At 50.1% G+C, this 14,925-nt stretch overlaps 7 protein-coding genes across 7 annotated transcripts; 5 read left to right on the forward strand and 2 right to left on the reverse strand.

Annotated features, from left to right (window-relative positions):
• Positions 1 to 1,175: 1,175 nt before the first annotated feature.
• On the reverse strand, positions 1,176 to 1,891 carry AUEXF2481DRAFT_701782 (uncharacterized protein; the record flags this gene model as incomplete). The annotated part of the gene is made up of 1 exon (XM_013484633.1): positions 1,176 to 1,891. A coding segment is annotated over one exon (438 nt), but the record flags the coding sequence as incomplete, so codon positions are not given.
• A 969-nt stretch (positions 1,892 to 2,860) lies between these two features.
• Positions 2,861 to 3,370, forward strand: AUEXF2481DRAFT_32925 (uncharacterized protein; the record flags this gene model as incomplete). Its single annotated transcript, XM_013484570.1, has 1 exon — positions 2,861 to 3,370. The coding sequence occupies one exon, from the start codon at positions 2,861 to 2,863 to the stop codon at positions 3,368 to 3,370; it is 510 nt and encodes a 169-aa protein (XP_013340024.1).
• Positions 3,371 to 3,766: 396 nt separating this feature from the next.
• On the forward strand, positions 3,767 to 4,912 carry AUEXF2481DRAFT_8412 (uncharacterized protein; the record flags this gene model as incomplete). Its single annotated transcript, XM_013484547.1, has 2 exons — positions 3,767 to 4,731; positions 4,786 to 4,912. The coding sequence occupies 2 exons, from the start codon at positions 3,767 to 3,769 to the stop codon at positions 4,910 to 4,912; spliced, it is 1,092 nt and encodes a 363-aa protein (XP_013340001.1).
• Positions 4,913 to 6,899: 1,987 nt separating this feature from the next.
• AUEXF2481DRAFT_32928 (uncharacterized protein) lies at positions 6,900 to 8,597 on the forward strand (the record flags this gene model as incomplete). Its single annotated transcript, XM_013484571.1, has 1 exon — positions 6,900 to 8,597. One exon carries the CDS (start codon positions 6,900 to 6,902, stop codon positions 8,595 to 8,597), a length of 1,698 nt encoding a protein of 565 aa, XP_013340025.1.
• A 611-nt stretch (positions 8,598 to 9,208) lies between these two features.
• AUEXF2481DRAFT_461985 (uncharacterized protein) lies at positions 9,209 to 9,738 on the forward strand. Its single transcript, XM_013484634.1, has one exon. It carries the CDS (start codon positions 9,332 to 9,334, stop codon positions 9,671 to 9,673), a length of 342 nt encoding a protein of 113 aa, XP_013340088.1. The 5' UTR covers positions 9,209 to 9,331; the 3' UTR covers positions 9,674 to 9,738.
• Positions 9,739 to 10,158: 420 nt separating this feature from the next.
• On the reverse strand, positions 10,159 to 11,162 carry AUEXF2481DRAFT_43932 (uncharacterized protein). The gene has a single exon (XM_013484593.1). The coding sequence runs from the start codon at positions 11,132 to 11,134 to the stop codon at positions 10,655 to 10,657; it is 480 nt and encodes a 159-aa protein (XP_013340047.1). The 5' UTR covers positions 11,135 to 11,162; the 3' UTR covers positions 10,159 to 10,654.
• A 193-nt stretch (positions 11,163 to 11,355) lies between these two features.
• On the forward strand, positions 11,356 to 13,066 carry AUEXF2481DRAFT_461982 (uncharacterized protein). The gene has a single exon (XM_013484635.1). The coding sequence runs from the start codon at positions 11,548 to 11,550 to the stop codon at positions 12,733 to 12,735; it is 1,188 nt and encodes a 395-aa protein (XP_013340089.1). The 5' UTR covers positions 11,356 to 11,547; the 3' UTR covers positions 12,736 to 13,066.
• Positions 13,067 to 14,925: the final 1,859 nt, after the last annotated feature.

Genomic DNA, 14,925 nt, shown 5'->3' on the forward strand with positions numbered 1-14,925 from the left:
GGAAGATCAAGCCCTAACTAAGGGCGGTCGTATAGCGTAGGTAGGAACTCGATAAACACGGCAACGAGAGGAAGATTCGAAGGTCTAAGAAAGCTATAGGCGTGGATGGCGTTAAACCCGGACATCAGTACCTCGTTAGACTTAATCATGAGCTTCTTAAGCGAAGCAAATGGACACCGGCGAGAAAGGAGGAAGTCTTAGTAGATTATCGAGGGAAGGGGTCTTCTTTCTAAGAGTATCCGTAGGAAACGTCTCTATTGAAGTTTTGTATAAATGACATCTTCCTAGATATACTTGAGTAGATGGATATTTCCGAACGGTGCAAATGATGAGATAGCTCTGTAGTTCAAGAAATGCAATGTCTCTTGATGTAAGAACGCTATACTTACATAGTGTGCAGGTGACCTTGGTTGCGACTCGAGCGGGCGCATTCCTTGGCGAACTTCAAAATCCACGACGACGAAGTTCAGACCACAATTTCTACTTGCCTGTTCCTATTCTTGGATTTCTGAATGATGCAAATGTTGTCGCATGACATGAGCTGCAACTTACTGGTTCTACAAAAGTATTGGTCGTGGTCGTGGTGGTCCAGTGATTTACGTGGTAACGACATAGCAAAGCTAGCAATTTCCTGTCAAACACCTGGAAGGTCACAGCACATCGCCCTCATCTAAGGCTCTCTGTTGTTCGCACAAACAAGTAGGTCATAAGATGTGCACATCGTCAATGTCAGAGACGACCGAAACTGACATTGAGATAAGATTCGCTTCGTAGAGTCCCCTCCTGGCAAACATAACCAAGCGCTTCTTCTGACGACTGACAGTACACAACCACAGACATGGCACACCAAGTCGGCGCCACACCAGCTGATCCGTCTGTTCCTGTACCCGGCCGTAACTTCTTCAGCAAGTGTCCGGCCGAGGTCGTCAGCAAGATCTTCTCTCAAGTTGCTCGGGGAAGTGACAAGCGTGCTATGATGTTGGCTAGCAAGATCGAGACGCTGGAGGCTGGTCGATCTGCAGTCTGGAGACAGGTCAACATTCAGAGGGTTATTAAGGGGAACTCCAGTCACAGGCAGCAAAGGTAACAAGAAGGACTAGAAACCGTCCGAAGCACATACACATTCACAGAGATTATAAGTCAAAAAAACGTTCATTTTTATAACAAAGATGTGATTCATCATATGTCTACCACAAGCATGAACCATCTCCCTCCTTTCATCTCTCACCCAATGAAGTGAGCAACACAGCGATAGTGCCGACTCACCCAGCGACGGCAAATCCAACCACAGAAGCCAAAAAGAAGAACAGCTCGTCCCAGTGCCTCCGATGCCCCCTTCTCTCTTCAGGATGTTCTCTAGGGATAAAGCCCTCTGACATTGTGCAGGAACCACGACAGCGTCTCCAAGACTCGAGGCAGAGCCAACACCATTCACCGCTGCAGTCGTGACAAGTCATGTATTGACAGCCGGAAATGAGTTCGCAGAGGAGACCGCAGAAGGGGCAGCGCTTGAACTTTTCCGGATCCAGAGCGTTGAGGAGCTGAGATTCAGCGGAGTCGAGAGCACAGGGGCCAGTATGGGTGAGATACTACAAGCGCTACAAGTGTCAGAGGCACAGACAGGGCAAGTCACGATAGTAGCTGTAAGATCAACCTCATACTCCTCATCCCTAGCGAGATCGTGCGAGCATCGAGGGTTGGCGCAGTAGAACAAAGTGTTCGAGTTGAGGGGATCACGCCAATCACGGGTACGGCGAAGGACCTGGGCAATGGCATCAGGAGTTAGCATGGTTTCAGCAAAGGAGAGAGGGATTGGGGTTGAGCTACAGCACTTTGATGGCCAGCAGCTTTTATCTGCGCAAGCGGTTTCGAAGTGTGTCTGGGTGCATGGTTTGCACCAACGGCAATGAGAGCATGGGAGGGTGTAGAGCTTTCGGGTTTCATAGCACGTCTCGCAGAGAAGTGCGGAGGAGTTTTTGGTCGTTGCTGAGAACATTATCGTTGTCGCTGGTGTGATGAAAGGTTGTAAAGTTTGGAGAGAACGCTTGAGGGTCGCATGGGTGGTTATATAGCTTCGAGATAGGTGTTGTAGCCTTGAGCGCAACAGACCGTGGGCGCGTTTCTCGAGTTCACTCGCTGTTTCTTTAGGCCATGTTTCTGTTAGAACAATGCCTTCATGCTGGCGTTCAAAGATTCGTTAAGATACTCCAAGGCAGTCAAAAACTTGATGAATCTCCCACGTAGTGACTCGATAGTACCCGGCAAATCATCTGGGACGGATTTTGTAGATCATTCTATCGCTATAAGATAGGCGCTGCACATCCCGAAGCGCAGCACCACATCGTGAAAGCCCTTCGAGTAACCGAGCTCACCTTACTAGCCTGCATCCGAATCTATAATCGGCGACCCTCATGCTCGCCTGAGCAAGTATGTCAGGTCGACGGTAACTGCCTCGGGAAACTGCAACAGAGTATGCACCCTGTTCTTTGATAGCCTCGAAGGATACTTTGTTAAACGGAAAAAGGAAGCAGCTAAGACGGAGGCTTTTCTTTGAGGATTGCAGCTCTCTTCTGCAAGCTTTGTCATCAGAGAACGGCTCCCTCTTTGTGTTTCTCTCGAAAAACTTTTGTGTGCTTTGTTTCCATCGACACGCCTGTCACAATGTCTTTGTCCTGTCATGACAATCCGTGGGTGAGTTGGAAGGCATACCTCTTCCTCCAGAGGGTATATAACCACCTATGTGTGCCTACCTTGACAAGAATCAGGAACAATTCAAACACAAACACCAAAAATACTCGACAGGACTCGAGCATTTAACAAACCAAAGGTAAGTCTCATCCACAACTACGAACCTTCAGATATGATTGACACCACTTCTTACACGCTCTACGAGCGCTTTGTCGGTTCTTCCATCATCCTTCTCGACGTCCTGCTCATCATCTACTTCCTCATCATCGTCCCTCTTACACCCACATGCACTTCTTGTGATGAGCAGACTTACACATTCACTCTTCCTTGCGGTGATAGCTGGTGCCCCTCCTGCCTCAACGCTCACGTCGCTGAGTGCTGCTCTTCGCTCACTCGTTGGCCTATTCGTTGTTGCTCCCCTCAACAAATCTCTCTTCGTCATGCCAAATCCGCTCTGACTGCTAAGAACATTGCCAAGGTCAGAAGAAGAGTTGGTATTTGGGGTGTTGCTCGCTCTCACACTCTTTATTGCGCCAACATCTCTTGTCTGGCTCCCATTGCTGCTAGCGCTAGCGGTGTTCAATGGGTTGTTTGCAATGGTTGCGGTGCTACTACTTGTTGTAGTTGCCGTGGTCATGGCCATATTGATGCTTGCAAGATCACTAACAGTGTTCTCACTTGAAGTGATCATGCTGACTACTGACTACCTAGATACAGCGCTGGCGCTTACCAGATACGCTTACTGACGACTGATGTCCGTGACACAGTCAAAATGAAACAATAGATCTCCTGAACACTATGGATGGCTGCTTTTGCTTATGAAGTTATTTGCTGCTTTACCATGTATTCCCAGTAGGTGGCGCTGTGTGGTGCAATTGATAGACAATTCCAAAACTTGTTCCTCATTTGAAATTTCTTTCCCTTCACTTTCCGCCTTCTCTCGTGACAATAACGAATGTGACAATGTGATCTGTAAGCCTTGGCGGTAGTCGTCCGCAGCCCTTGTCTGCTTATCAAATTCCGTTCCTTTGCACTCCCTCTTCAACCTCGCGCAATCAGCTTTTCTTTCTGCATCAAGATGGCATACAACCTCCCAGTTCCCCCTCCTGGTCATCGCAACGTAACCATCGACCTACCCACGACGCCCAACAGTCAGGTTCCAGTCGTCCAGATCAATCGCCTCGTCGGTCCAGGCAACCAGCTCTTGGTCATCCCAACCCTGACCACCGACAACTTCCTGATGCGTCTGGCCGGAACAACCAATCTGTACAAGCTGGATCTGAGCTGCGCCATCTCTGGAGGCACTCCTCCGTTGTTTGCAATTGTGCTGGCCACCTGCACTGAACTGCGTTTTGTTTCCCTGGAGAGATCCATGGATGCTCTGGTCGATGATGTGGTCTTTGGGGCCGTCGCTACGCAGCAGCACCTGGTCCGCCTCTTGCTGACAGCCCGAGTCACTATTACTACGGCTCAACGTGCTGTTGCCTCGCCCCTTGCTCTGCTTCCGAGCATCAAGAACCTCAGCCTCCTGGACCTCGAAGCCGATGCAGCACTTCTCCTGCTCCCTAACTTGGCTGCCCTGACCCGCCTCACCCTTCGCGTCCGCGGTGTCATTTCTATTTGGGACTCTCTCCGTGCGCTTCATCATGTCGAGCATTTGAGCATTGAGTTCGTCGACCGTGTCGATCTCACCTTCGCCGAGATCTCGACCTTGTTCAGCATCGTGCGCTTGCGCACTCTTCGCATCACCGGTACGCACTCAACCACCACAAGCTTCCGTCACGTCACCGCGCTTGGCTACAGGTCAATCTTTGCCAACCTTCGGGACTTGGAGACCGTCGAGCTCTCTGGCCGTTTCGTCGACCCTGTTGTTGTCCTGGGCGCTATTGGTAGAGGGTGTCGCAATGTCGCTCGTGTCTCGCTTTCGGGCTTCGTCTCGCTGGACCGCCTTGCTGCACAGAGTCAGCATCTTGTTGCGTTCCCTTCGTTGACGAGATTGACCTTGGGCCGACTGGTACCTCCTGCTGGGGGCGACGTGACTACGTAAGTATTCCCTCTACTCTACCATACTCCTGTGCAATAGCTGACTTGTATTAGGGCACAGAAAATGAGCCAAACGGTCACGATCTTCCGAGACGAGATGCCAGTCCTAAGACGGGCCAACCTCATTATCATCGATAACAACACTTTCTCGGACAACGTCAAGCGTCGCGTACCGCTCTGATTGCAGTCAAAAACAAATTCAATTTTGGTGGCAGCAGTGAAGGAAGGTTACATACAACGGACGAAGCGGTAAGTTGAGACGTCAGCTGCAAAGCTTGGAAGAAATGCTGGTCATTCCAAGGTCTCTCGGGTTGATGTCGTTATGCGGTGGCCAGATGGTTTTTAGTCCGAACACAGTCAAGTTCTCCACCCAACGCATATTCTCCCATTCCGACGATCGTGAACAGACAAGGACGTGGTCCTGTGTATTGCTTTCGTCGACGTGTTCCGGGAAACCCGACTACTAATCAATTACAGCTCAGAGCATCAAACCTTTCCAACGACACATACGGTCGCAAAGACTCCATCGCACATCATCCACATCGACTCAAGCAATCCCAAGAGATTTTCACAGTTGCCGTCACAGCCTCACTGATCAGCCACTCAAGAAACAAGCGCAGAAGGAAGGAGCGACACTATGACCTCTACGTCCGCGAAGTCTCACGCCTCTCCCGTCACCAGGATCAAAGCCAGTGACGAGTTTGAGCTTGAAGTTGCGTGCGAAGTCTCATCACCCGACGTCGTCTCGACGATCATTGAAAAGAAGGCGCGACGCTCCAACCTTCACAACCCCGAAGCCTCATTTAACCGTCATCAAGAACCCACGAGGAAGCGACGAGTACGGGAGAGCCACGCGACTTCCTTCCTCCACAGACGCCGGCTTTGTAGACATTATGACTGTGGAGAGAAACTCTCTGACAGTTCGGTTTATCACATCAATCATCAATCCAATTCTCTATCATCAGGCATATGGCTTGAGGTAATTCATCATGGCAGACGAGAAGCCCGAATCTCTCCGTGATATCGCGCCCCACATGCCGGACGAGATCGTTCAGGATATACTCGAGCCCAACATCATCGACGCACGCAACATGCGTGGAATCAGTTACAAAGACTATCTGGCCTTGAGAGCGGTCAACAAACAGTGGTGCGAGATTGCTTTGGAGATTCTTGACTTGCGCACCAATCGAGTGAGCCGGCAAATGGTCGACCATGTCCTTCTCATCTCCAAATCCCACTTTTCCAAGTTGCAAATTCTTGTCCTTCGAAGTGCTGATCCTTATGGTGTCAAGCTCCTCCTTCATCATCAAACACTGCTTATCTTGACGTTCGAAATTCATGGCGGCCGGCTAAGCTTCAGAGACGTCGGCACCATACAAACCCTTCAGACTCCGAATCTGGTGTTTTGTGACACCATATCCATTCATCCCGCCCAATGGCTCCACTTGAGTAAGCTTGACTCCGTCAAGTGGTATGGAAGAAGAGAGAGGCTAGCGTGAAGACGATGGCCTTTGAAGAGGGGAAGATCGCATCCGGAAAGGACTTTACAAAGGCTGTTCAAATACTAGAAGGTCTCGCTCCGATAGTATACAAAGAGACAAAACGTGAAGAAAAGTATATAGAAACCGAGCTTCGTTGTCGTAATCCCACTCCCGGATTGCCTCGAAGTACAGAGCGTTACAGCATATCCTGAGCGATAGAACTTACAAATTGTGTATAGAAGGATCAGAATCGTTCATGATCGACTAAAGACGACGACAGATCAATGATCCGTTCCATGAAGTAGGTGCAGGCTTTGTTACTCAAGTTTTCCGAACAAAGACGACCCACGTCGCGAGCGCCGTCACCACCGTCAGGCTGTAAGAAGAACAAAAGAACAGCTCATGACAGTTGTCCAATCATGCAGAAATTATCGTGCGGGTTGTGATTTATTGACACGATGCTGGAAGGATTGGCATAAATTCTTCGTCTCGAGAATCCATCGAGATTCGCTGTGTTACCACAGACGAGGGACAGGGTTACCACGGCGTGGTTATCGTTGACCTCGAAGAATAGCTCACATGGCGAGATCCTGATATGTACCGCATCTGTCGCATGTTCGCGTGTTTCATGAAGGTTGTGCCGTGAGAGGAAGATGGGTGAATTCTGGCAGTGTGTCCCGGCTCGAGATGGTAGATGAAACAGAGTCAATTCTGAAAACTGCCAAGTGTAGGTGGAAAACCATGAAATGGCCCTGGCTGGAGGCCATGATACACATCTCGTCACGAATAATAGAAACAACGAGCATATTGGGCCATTACACCACACGTTGCCATTATCCTCGGATGCTGTATGATTATCTTCTGATTTGTAGACGTGTCTGCCTCAGAACTTCTGGAGATGATGACGAGAGACAAAACGTTGGCACGGCGAGGCAGGGGCGGGCTTGCCGGTGCCAAGAAGAGAGTCGGTCGGGAAACTCCGCGTCGCAAGAGCGACGCGCGCCCTCGGTCAGCCAGCGGAAGGAAGTCGCGACTCGTGAGAAAGAGCAATCAGCATCGGGCAAGGAAGGTACGAGTGGCCTGAGGGGACAGAAAGAGCAAGTTAAACAATCTGATATCTGGATGCAGCAAGAGCAGTGGATGGGATCATTGAGGAAGGAGCTACTACACGCGTCCAACGACTCTTCCGAGAGCGTCCACACCGACCGACGACCTCCCACCAACGCTTCCATACCTCCCATGGCTCCTGGAAGCCTCTCCATACCAGACAACCTGGCCGGCCTTTCGGGCTTGGATGATGCGACAACAGATCAGTCGCTCATGGACGCCAACAACGACCATGAAGGCGATGCGACCGACGCGAATGAGAATGACAATGATAACGATAACGACAACGACAACGACAACGACAACGATGCAGCTCCATCGACATATACAATTGTCTGTGAGGCTGCTCCACCTGAGCGACGCTTCCCCTCGTTCGAGGCTGCCATAGAATACGGTAATCAGTGGTCGCGTGAGAATGGCTTCGACCTTGTGCGCATCAACAAGGGCAAGCAAGGTCGCAATCCTCAAGGCGTGACTTACAAGTTCTTGTGGGAATGCAAGCGACATGGCAAACCTGCAAACACTCGCAAGTTGACGCCGGACAGACGGCAGCGTGCAGCAAGAGGTTCAGTGCGCATGGGCTGTCGCATGCGTATCGTCCTTGTCGCCGTCGAGCCTCAAGTGCCTCAAGGCGAGTGGCAGATCAGACACTGCGGTCGTAACGGCCACAACCACGGCCCTGACAATGCAGAGTCGTTCCCTGCCGTCCGCCGTCGCACTCGCACGCATGAGATGGACGTCTTCATGGCCACACAGCTGCGTCAAGGGCTTTCGAGGTCAGAAACGCTTCAACTGGTCCGTCAGCACTGGCCAGACGCACTCGTCACCCGTCAAGACATTGGCAATTTTGCAAAGACTTTTGCTCAGAAAATTGGTGCTGCTCGGCTTACCCCTGAGGAAACTCCCGACAACTCGCCCATGCCCCCTGTGCCTTCTGCCTCGACTAACAACGCTGCCATTCTGCCTCTCAACCCCCACCATGCTCCTCACAACCAGCCACAGCAGTCCATCTCTCACCCACATCAACATCCCATGCAACCTCTCGGTCTGCCTTTACAGCAGTCAAACAGTGACACCACCCGCGCAGCATACCAAGCTGGCTACCAAGCAGCCGTCGAGCAGCATCGCATCAACAACGATCTGAATCACCGCGTGCAGACACTCGAGAGTGCTGTCCAAGTTCAAGATCGTATCGCGTCTCTCGAGCAGACTGTCAACAATTTGACTCAGCTCATCATGAGTGCTTATATGCCTCATCTTCAGCATCCTCAGTCTTGAGAAAGTCTGTTCCCCCTGCTTCCTCACACTTTATCGAGTTTGCTAGTCTACGTAGAGAATCTGGAGCAGCCGTGGTTACCTGCTATCGCAGACAGATTCAAGCATCTGCAGCGTTTAACCCTCATGATGAGCGGGGATCTTCTTTCGATACATCCAATGCACTATCTCCAAGACTTACACTGTCTACGCAGACTGACCATCGAGCTGCTGCCTTGCATCACTAATCCGACACAGCTCAGGTGGCGAAGGACGGGAGAGTCACTCTTTACAGACGAAGACTCTGACACCATGACCTCCGGCATGCGTTTGCTCGAGACGTTCGAGCTGACTATTCCCTGCCAACTGTCCCTTCCTGCCCTCACGTCCCTAGCAAACAACTGCCCTCTACTACAAACCTGCAACCTAGCCTGTGCGATCGACTTCTCCGCCTGGAAAGAAGCAGAGAAGCCAGACTTTCCAAAACTTGAAGTCTTTGTCTTGAGATACATCGAATACGAGGATGTGGTCAGTCAGCGTTGGGAAAATAAACCTGCGAGGACATGGCCAGGAGATGGCTCGGCTGATCCTTCTCATGTTGATATCATCCTGCGGCATTGTCCCAACCTTCAGCAACTTACACTTTGGGGTAAGGACTATGATATGTATGCATTGGGTCAGGTCAGGGCAGAGCAAGGCAGGGAGGAACTCGAGTGCTTGGGAGTACTTTTTGAGGTTGCTATATCAGGAGAGGCGCGATGTCACTACAGATGATCGTTGAATTTTCTGCCCTATCACTCCAGTCAGCCACTAGATTAGCTCAACATTGGGCCTTCGAGATGCTCGCCGACTCCAGGAAGACCCAATGTAAGATACCGTACCCGTCTCGTAGCTCTCACCTCCCACTCTCATCCAAGTCTTGGCAGCCCCAGCCATTCATCATATTCGTCGGACAGATCTTTGGCGTGTCTCCTCTCTGCATCTTCTCTAGCAAAATCATCACCACCTTCAATTACAGCCACGTCCGCATCAGGACTATCATCAATAAACAGATCCTTGTAAATCGACATGACTCGAAATTTATTGCATCGCAGCGTTGAAGACACGCCGCCATGCCAAACTAAGCGCACCACCACTGTACGTCTTGATCTCATCGATGATTCTTGCTCCTCGATACTGACACCGCTCAAAGTCCCAGAGTTTGGATTCCCAATTCCGCGCCTTTATAGATCAGAGGAAGCCCCAATGGCGTCAGCCAGGTCATCGCCAGTCATCGCCATTGGTGGCAATGCAACGGTATGCCTGGTAGGGTCCTATGCCTTGTCCTCGACCTCCCAACGCTTCTCAATATTGTAGAGGTCTGTATTGGATGGCGTAGATATGCATTACCATTTATCTATGATAAGCGTTTCGCTCACGTCTTGACACACGAAGGCGTTGAGTCGACCCGTGACACTGCTGTCTTTACGCAAAAGATCTGCTTCGGAATGCAACAGGAACGGCTTCATGACATTCTGAAGGCACAAGAGTTTTAGGTTCGCTGGCTTGAGCATTTGTAGATTTGTGTTTATTTTTGAGCTGTTGGTGTCGCCGTACTTTTGCTCTGCGCTCGAGGTCTTGCGTATTACTAATTCCAGCACGCTGGCTCCTCTTAATGAGAAAAGCCAGCAGCTCGTTGTGGGTGAGAGTGCCCCTGACTAGATGGAGCAATCGTGCTTGCAGTGTCCTAAGCTACACACTCTCGTTGTCAACTCCGGCCACTTTGACGTACCACGGTATGTCCTATTCGATTTCCTGATTAAAGACAACGCGCTTTAGCATGCTGGGCTTACATCGCCTACTGGTCGACTAGTCCTTCGCCCGGGCGTCTTTCGTCAATTGGTTCGTTTTGGATACATCTACACGCTACGTCTTGATCCCATCGTCACAGTTCTCAACGCCGATATGCTCCTCACAGTTATCAAGCTGAGCAATCTCACACCTTCCAAAGGCCTCGAGACACTAACCTGTGGCTTTGACCTCGGTACTGCTGAGCTTTTGCTTCCGCTGATGAAGTCGCTGAAGAGAGGCTTACTGTCACACTACATGATCTTACACACGCTGATGGATCTAGAGTTGACGAGAGTGCCTTCAACGCTATCGCGAGACCCGAGGAGTCCAAGAATCTGAGTATCAAACTTTCTGCTTCTGACCACGAGCTCGAGGTTACTACATTCATGGCCTTGGGCAAGCTTACTCGGCTTACCTCGCTTGAGATGTATTGTGGGGGTTCTATTCGTTGTGACATTACTCATGATCACATTGAGGTATTTATACAGCAGTGGATGGGATTGGAGTGATGTTATGGCATAAAGAGTGGCGGTGCGGTGGCACGAGATAGACACAGGTGTTGAGCATTGGATACTGTATTGATGAAACCCCAGCATAGAACATCTTCTGGAGGTTGGACATGTTGACTGGTGGTGCTGAGCGCATACCTTTGGTATTGGTCCAACCTTTTTCCCGCGAGAACACGAGACATCAAAGCCACGATAGCCCATTACAGCTGACGAAAGCTCCATAGATATGAATAATCGGCTTGACCTGAACATCAGACCTTGGCGTTCTTCGCTTCGTGACAAAAGTGCACGCGTTCCTTTGTTCTCCGAGTTGGATTATAATTTTCGACACAAGCAGAGTCGAGCAGAACACCACAAAAGGCCACCTGAGTCGCATCCGCGTACCACAACCACAAAGAAAGCGGTGCTGCGAAAATTACGCCGACTTGTCAACTTTACCTTTCTAAAGCGAAGTCTGTGTCACACTCTGCTCGATCGAAAACCATATACACCACCCGGCAGCAAACAGTCATCTTCCAACATGGCTGATCTTCACAGTACTTTCCCAAATGAAGTCAGGAAGATGCTCGTCGATGTAATCGACAATGCACCGGATTTGGTCAGTCTAGCTCAAGTAGACCCAATAGCAGGCTCGTATGCGGCGATCAAACTTTGGCAGTCAATCGGTCCTGGGGGAGTTGACCATACAATTCTACGCCAACAAAGTGCGCACCCTTCGTCTGAAAACTTATAGACAGACCACTACCCCCGCCGGTCTTGCAACGATCAGAAGACCGAGAAACACATTATCTGTGTGGTTCAACAACCTTGAGTGGCTTATTTTCGAACATAAAGATGAGACGGTGATGAATTGGGGTCTCAATGTCTCGCAGTACCTTGGTCCTAAGCTGAGAATGCTCCGCGTCGAGGGAAGTGATCAGCCCCAACGTCCTCAGGATGCTCGCGATAAGTACTTGCCAACCCTGCTTAACAACTGTCCTCTACTCTACAGTCTCGATATCTGGCGCGAGATTCCTGACGCCACGACAGCGCAATTGGACCAAGTCGTGGAAGGCCTTCCCTTGCGAAACTTGACCACGAGGGGAGCAGCAGCAGATGCGCTCGTCGATCTCTCTACCCTCTGTATCTTGGCTAGAAAGGTCGGTCTTACATTCTTGGGAACAGAGGCACCTATCAATTCTGTCATGACGCAAATACTGTTAAACGTCATACCGAACCCATTCAAGGAGCTGACATCAGGTTATTTGAACATGGACGCCTGGTCAGTGAGGACACTTTTGCCGCTTCTTCCTGTCCTGAAGAACCTGACTCTGACCGTCAATACTGCGAGTCCGATATTTTCTCATCTTCGCTTCTGCAACAACTTGACTTTGTTACAACTCAATCTCCCGGCTGGCACGTGGCTGGATTCCACATGTCAGCAGTGTCTCGCGCATCTGGCGCTCAAGATTCTAGCGATCTGTGATGTCAATCACCAGGGTCTTCAGCCGTCCTTATCCAACAACGACATGTCTACTTTCTTTAGCCAGATGCCCCTGCTAGAATATCTGGAGCTGAAGTTCCAAATCCCTGGATTCACTCCTTTTGACGGAGCTGTGTTTCTTAAAAGCCTGGCTGTGTCTTGTCCGAAGCTACAATCTCTCCGTTTGTATTATGGATGGTTGGACTTCGATCTCAATCCTACCAGCATACTCCATACTCAGCCCGACCCTGCCCATTTCCCTGAGTTAAAGCTGTTCTATCTCTCCTCAATTATCCATCCGCTAGGATTCATTCCTACAGTACATGTTCCACCCTTGAATCCCGCGGTGGATGTCATGTAAGTTTTGCGCCAATGCGATCTTTGTTTGAATGGTTTACTGATCTTTCGGAAACAGGTGTCCTGGATCTGATGTTGTTCATGATTTGCTTAGGAGGTGTATGCCGAAGGTGCGCGACTTTTATGCTGGAGGTATTACGAATGCTCCGCAAGAGTACTGGAATGACTCTGTCACTGGTCGGATGAGGGCTAGTGCACCTCATTGAAGTTGTTATCGCATCTGGCTAGTAGTGGATAGGTTCCATCGTGGATTTGTGTTTGTCGAATGTGTCTTTCATGATCTTCTGTTGTCTGTTCATAGTGATCCGTGACATCTGCTTGATCGTTGTACATCGAGCTGGAGACAAGTTCAGTTCTATGAAGAGTAGCAATATGGTATCTTGTGAAGTGTCTGGTATTCTGATCCCTTCCCTGCGTATGATTTTGGTGCTTGACGTCTTTTTTGTTCGTGCCCGGAAAGATAAAAATGGACTTCCGCGACTCCCCGCTGAAGCTAAACCATCGGCCATGTCCGTGACACCTACATCATACCTGTTGCCTGAGCGCTGGACAAGCCGAAGCAAAATTTGATCACGTATAAAAGCTAAGGCCGGAGGAATCAACAATTATTGCGAACACCCCGACCTGGGGCGGTAGTTGTGGGGTGCTGCAACGTGATGGGGTGGGATGGAATTGATTCCCTCTCTCTCCATCCAGCATACCTTGGTCGCTGCCCACAGTGATAATGTCGCTCTCCTTGGAATTGGCAAGCCTGTTCCAGAGGAACTCGCTGATGCCTTGCTTCAAGTTTTGTTCAGGTTCTGTCCACTGTTATTGGAGAGAACGCAAAGGATGGCAGCGGTGACTGACGTGAGCTATCTTCTTTGCCATCTTGCGCTAAAGACGGAGAGAAGATACTCGGGCGCATTGACAGTCGACCATCACGTCCATGATCCGCTTTTGTCCCATGTAGGATCTCTACTTGTCGTGGCGAGCGTTGATTGACGACGTTGACACCCGTCAAGCTACATTGAAGTCATGTCGCCATGGAGATGAGAGGGTGAAAACTCCTAGTGGTCACTGACGTGTGGACCACTCTCCGGGGAACTCACAATAAGAGTAGGCATTAGTTCCCAGGCGACCTTCCTCTGAGCCACCACGTCCATGACCAAATGTGAAGCCTCGCTTCCTACAGCTCTCGTTAACGTTGTACCAGCGAATCGCTGCCGACACGCAACTCTTGCCTCAGGGCAACACCGGATGACGGGATTGGTAATGTTGGGCGAGGGTTCATGGACGTGCGACGCTGCTTCCTCGACGCAAGATGTATGACTCAGGGTGAACTCGACCGATACTCGGCGGCGTACTTCTTGATGATATTTGAGACACTCCAGATGCCGTCAACCTCCTTCAGAAGCTTAGAGAAGCGGAAACGCCACTAGCGGAAAGGGGTCGAATGTTTTGGCCAGCCAGAAGATCCTAAGATTATTTATACTCTCAACGAGGTACGGCTATTTCCGCTCATGCAAAAGTGATTCTGTTGTATGCATCTTTTTCCAAGGCCAAATGGTTATGTCGAGACACCTTCATGGATAATATGACATAACTACAGACGACATAAGATGTTGATCGAGCATATCATTCAACTTGCATAGTCTTCTTAATCCTGGAGGAGAAGGGGTCACGAGCTAAGTTTTATCTATAGTCATTGTTGGGTAGTGTCGAACGATACATGTCGTTCACCGTCCATTGGTCGTAGGTGTCGGTCGAAAGCCACGAAATCGACACCCAGATCGTCAACTTGCATCAAGCCAATATTTCATCTCAGGAGAGCAACGGAAGATGAGAGCGGTGATATCAGTCGAAGGTTCATGGACGTGTGACGCTGCCTCCTCGACGCAACTGACGACGCTTGTCGCATGTATAGGATTAAGTCGGCGTTCCATGGGTCTTCTCTTCCAGGTAGATCCGGGGGTGGTGGACTAAGGAGTCTGCGTGGAGTTGGCCAGATGAACGCAGCTAGCAGAAAGGTCTTGGAAGATATATAATCAACTAGTCATGGCAACTTGTGCTCATGCAGCGGACTTCCATTAGCCTCAATTCAATCTGGACATCGTGGATGATTTGTGGAATATCGGAGTCGAGAAGTTTGAGACGAGTGGGTTGATGGCGGAACTGTCTCGTTCGCCTCTTTCATACTCCCGCAAAGTCGTAT

The sequence above is a fragment of the Aureobasidium subglaciale genome, assembly GCF_000721755.1.
Source record: "Aureobasidium subglaciale EXF-2481 unplaced genomic scaffold scaffold_28, whole genome shotgun sequence".
In the NCBI taxonomy this organism is placed as follows: Eukaryota; Fungi; Ascomycota; class Dothideomycetes; order Dothideales; family Saccotheciaceae; genus Aureobasidium; species Aureobasidium subglaciale.

Coding starts and splice junctions, on each gene's coding strand:
- AUEXF2481DRAFT_461982 (XM_013484635.1), top strand. CDS start 11,548: ATGCGGCGATCAAACTTTGGCAGTCAATCGGTCCTGGGGGAGTTGACC.
- AUEXF2481DRAFT_461985 (XM_013484634.1), top strand. CDS start 9,332: ATGTCACTACAGATGATCGTTGAATTTTCTGCCCTATCACTCCAGTCA.
- AUEXF2481DRAFT_43932 (XM_013484593.1), bottom strand. CDS start 11,134: ATGGAGCTTTCGTCAGCTGTAATGGGCTATCGTGGCTTTGATGTCTCG.